General features: G+C 37.8%; 1 protein-coding gene across 1 annotated transcript in view; it reads right to left on the bottom strand.

Moving 5' to 3' along the window:
• Positions 1–364: 364 nt before the first annotated feature.
• The window catches only part of LOC132102745 (forkhead box protein O6-like), a 38,943-nt gene continuing 34,427 nt past the window's right edge, over positions 365–4,880 (bottom strand). Inside the window, exon 2 of the mRNA XM_059507377.1 lies at positions 365–2,966. Coding sequence (XP_059363360.1) covers positions 1,557–2,966 — 1,410 coding nt within the window. The 3' untranslated portion in view covers positions 365–1,556. The remainder of the gene's footprint in view (positions 2,967–4,880) is intronic.

The raw sequence follows: 4,880 nt of genomic DNA, 5'->3' as shown, positions 1-4,880 counted from the left end.
CACACACACACACACACACACACACACACTGCCTCTACTCTTACATGCCACTACATCTACTCTCTTTCACATCACATTCTATTCTACACATTATATATCGATCATATACATTAAAATGTGTAAAATAGCCTATTTACAGTAACACTACATAACTCCCTAATCATGTGTGTGTACAATCCTCTGCACATGCAACCAATGTGCATTAACTGTTTTGAGTTATTCTTTCTATTATTTTCTTTAATTCTTTGAATTGTACATGTCAGTTTCACATACTCTACTGTATGATCACACATAAACATATCTGAGCATCTTAAAGGCCTGATGTATTATTGCACAGAAAAGAAATTCACAAACTGATTAAGCCACATGGCAGCATTATCTTCTCATTTATTTAGCAGTCAACAAATGATGAAAACATTCTCTTAAAAAAGAAATAAGCAACAAAATCAGTAAATATCTTTTAAAGTTTTAAAAACTATAAACCAATATTGTCAATATATTGCTTGTTCAAAATAAGAGTCAGAATACAGTGACAAAACAATGATTGTGTTGCAGAACTCAGAAAGCAACATGAAGTATCAGGACACATATACATAAAGATTTCGAAATAATCTCTTTAATTCTTCAGTTTCATAGACTGTTGCCTTTTATTTATCATATGTCTGTATCAACATACTAGTAGTTTAGGACCCTCATAGTAGAGTTTCCTTTTAGAATTTTGTAATGCAGTGAGCTATTTAGCGCAGTACTATAGTCATAAAGCATCAACAGTATATGGTCTATGCTTGTGGGTTTAAAGTCACAAGGAGGTAAACTGGTCAATTGATTACAAAAATCTAATTAACTAACTAAAATAAATAAATAAAATAATAATCATAATAATAATAATAATGATGATATTGTATTAAGCATTTCTGAATGAAGCATGGTGTTTAGACATACAAACTTAGAGGAATAAAATAAGAATTCTTGACACAATGGCAGACCTTGCTAAATATCCACCAGCTTTATTCAAGAGAACAAGACACATTTGGGATGGAGAATAAGAATGAGTAATCATTGAAACACCACATACACATGGCAGTATGTACTGTAGCACCCATGAGGAATTGTTTACTAAAATTGATACGGGTCCAGATTTTGCTACACTTGAGTCCCAAGCATTCCTTCTTTTTGAGGGTGAAATTATAAACATTGATCTGTTCAATGTAGTTAAAGTGCACAAGATAGTTTTGACTGAAGAACAAAATAGTGTTGGGTAACATAGCTTAGATTGTCACCATGATTCAGTCAGCAAATCTCACAGAAAATGGAACAAAATGGAACAGAGTAGATTTCAATACATGGACACACAACATAGAACATGGACATACAAGCATTAATAAACAGACAACATAAATTCAAAGTCATTTTTCAAAAGAGATATTTCTACCTTGATTTCATTTCAGAATCAGCACAGTGTATTCACCTGAATTTTGGTGGAGTGTTTGGACTCCACTGCTGGCTGGCATGTAGGTAATGTCTTAAGAAAACATTCTTAAGTGATTCTGTGGCATTTATCCAGGAACCCAGCTCTGTTTGCTGTGGCTCTGCTGTGTGCCCATAAAACCAAATCCCATGCCCATTCCTTGAGCCAGTGAGGAATCAAAATTGAAATCAATTTCTTCTCCTGGGTCCATAATGTCATGTAAAAGTATAGACTCCATGTCACAGTCTAGGCTGCTGTAGAATACATCCATATCCAGGTCTGATGGCAGCCATTCATGTGGATAGACCTGATGAGGGTGGTGGTAGTTGTGGTAACTTGTCCCCGTCCCCTGAGGTTGGCGGTACAGTTCATATGCCATACTGTGTTGATATGGATCTGTGTAGGGATGGCATTGTGGATATGGAGCTGTAACAAAGTGGCAGGAGTCCTGTGAGATTCCCTGGATGCTTGCAAGGTTTGGGGGAAGAGTGGTGGATGCTGGAAGATGTGCATTGACTGAGGGACTATATAGGTAAGGGACTTTATGTATGTAAGACTGCATGTGTCCATCACTGGGCTGAGAGTGGACCAATGCAGGCTGATGGTTCTGGGTCAAATTCTGAATAATGCTGTGTCTGTGAAATGGTTTGGAGGAAGGGTTAGTGGTAGGGTCATTATTCTCACTGTGATGCAGATCTCTGGATCCTTGAGCAACCAACATTGAGTGGACCCCATTCTCTTTTCCAAGTATCATGTCCTTGACAAGGAACTGGGGTCCTGTGGTCAGCAAACTCTGGAGAGTGCCCTTATAGGCCTGCATACTACTGGAGTTCTCTTCAATATTCTGCATGGAGGAATTGTGCCGAACCATGCCCACATCTGGCTGGCCATAAACTGTCTCGCAGCTAGAGCCCTGGCCCTTCATTCCACTGGTGTATTGGTAAGAAGGCTGTTTATGACATGGGGATGAGTGCTGCTGGTAGCTGACTGTTGCTCTGAGATCTGTAGGACAGTGTGATGCAGGTGAGGTGTCACTGGAGGGACTGGGGTATAGGGGCGGAGATGCTGAACAGGATATCCTCTGTGCTTCAGGTTCCCCCAATTCCACCTTGGCTATAATTGGTGATTGACGACCACTAAGAGTTGAAGCTGAAGAGCTGCCTAGTGAATGGAGATCTGTCCAGGTCTCAAACTCCTCCCTAGCCCCGACACCACCTGCTCCAGACTTCCTAGTGGGACTGCAATGCTCTGGAGAGCTACAGAACCCCAAAAATGCCTCTTTACCCTGCTCTGCTTTCCCAGACATTTTCTTACGCTTCACTCGCCCTTTGCTCTTTAAGTGCTTGTTGCCATTGTCCATTGAGACAGCTCTACGACGGGAAGCTTTTCCCAGCTTCCCTCCATCCGGATTCAGCATCCACCAGGAACTCTTGCCAGTTCCCTCATTCTGCACACGGATGAAACGTGTGTGCAGGGACAAATTGTGGCGGATGGAGTTCTAGAGAAAGAATGAAAGAAAAAACACAAGAGTTTTAGAACAATATAGTTACAACAGAAAACTAAAATATACTCACAACCTGTATCATGTTAAGTTCAGTACAATGTTAAAATCGCTGTAGCACATCATTAAAAAATAGATATTTTATATATAATATATAATATAGTGTGTATTCTATGAACAAGATAATATTTTAGGGATATTAAAGTATATTCAATGAAATATTGACATTTTCAGTTTTCCTATGCATCACTAGTTTTGGAAATCTATACACTTTTGGACAAGTATTGGAAAGATTAATTGCTAGTGTAGTCACAATCAGTGGGTGAGGGGGGATTGAGCTCCTGACCCTTTGTGGTCTGGCGCTAAAGTGCCCTTGTGGTCCAGCCTGCCCCCGGTCCATGGTTTCTGCCGAGGGTAGGGGTATGCGATATGAAGATTTTTGATTGTGGACGATAAAAATGTCTCCATGATCTGCTTTTGAAGAAATATCGTTGTATTGTGCTATAGCGCACATTCTATCAGCTGCAGCTCTGGCGCCACGGAATTAATATACTGTGACATACATTAACATCAGTGTTAACTCAGCAATAGAGTTACTGTCATGGGACACTGCACTTATTTACAAAAGTAAAAAAAATAATTGCATCTGCTTTAAAGCCTTGCTGGTTATTTAAACGTTTCATTCGTGTGTTCTGACATGTGGTTTTTCTGAGGACACTCAAAGCATGTGCACGAAAACTGTGCCTGATTAATGAACTAAGTTATGTTTTGTGCTAATACTGTCAAAAACCACAAGGTTTATGTATAGCCTCAGTTGGTTATGTCTAAAATGAAAGTAAACAACAGACAGTAGGCAACATGCTGCAGACTGTAATTAAAGGGATAGTTCAAATTTAATACAGTTTTTTTTAAATAGGAATCAATGTATATAGTGTTTTATTTTTATTTGCTCAAAAAATAATTGGAATGCTCCAGCTAAATACTATTGTACTTGGAAATAAAACACTGTTTATTTTTATTTGTATAAAGTGTGTATTTGCAATGTGTATCTTTGTTCAAATTTTTTTAATAACGAAGATAAAAATGACAAAGATTTTTATCTTCTCCCACTTTGGCCTAAATATCCACCATACTTTTTCATATTTTGTTACCTTAAAGTGACAAGCTTTGTCTTTATAATATGGAAATTAGTTTGGCTGTAATGCTCAAACATCTTGCAAAATAGAAAAACCCACATGACAAAGAATCATGATAAAATTATGATATAATTTTTTTTGACATTTTTGCCATATCACCCAACAACAAGCCAACAAACCCTACCCATCCCCCCAACCATCACCCCACCTCCACGATTGTGCCCTCATAACGCCATTTCACACATCCTCCAGAGGACTGTGCATGCCATTGGTCACAATGTTGCTATTTTTGAACTCATTTAGCTTTTCAGTAGCTGAACATTTTTATTTTTAAGAAGTGGGATAGAACTAACATGTTCCATTTTCTGTGACAATATGTAAGGATTTAGATGTTTAAGAACTAATAATCTATTTAGGTATTAATTTATATACTTAGAATCGACAGGTTCAGTTTTACTCATGCACTTTTTATTCTAAGCTTTTTTATTCTATTTTATTCTAAACTATTTATTCTAAAACAGTTTTTTACAATAAACTTGAACATGTATGTTTACATGAGTACTTCCTCAAAGAAGCAAATATATGTGGAAAAAAAAACTCTGCCACTCAGCCACTCTGGGTTAAAGGAGTAAACACAACTATACAGACCATTGGTGAGATAAACAGACAGACTCACCCCCAACTTATGCCATTCACTCAACCAATACGTTCAGGGTTCAGACAATCTAGATTAAAGTCACATCTCTTTGGCTAAGCATTCAAATAATGCATCTCA

This window comes from Carassius carassius, chromosome 24 (genome assembly GCF_963082965.1).
Source record: "Carassius carassius chromosome 24, fCarCar2.1, whole genome shotgun sequence".
NCBI lineage: Eukaryota > Metazoa > Chordata > Actinopteri > Cypriniformes > Cyprinidae > Carassius > Carassius carassius.
The sequence above is the reverse complement of the archived record's forward strand: the minus strand, read 5'-3'. Positions and strand labels throughout refer to the sequence as shown.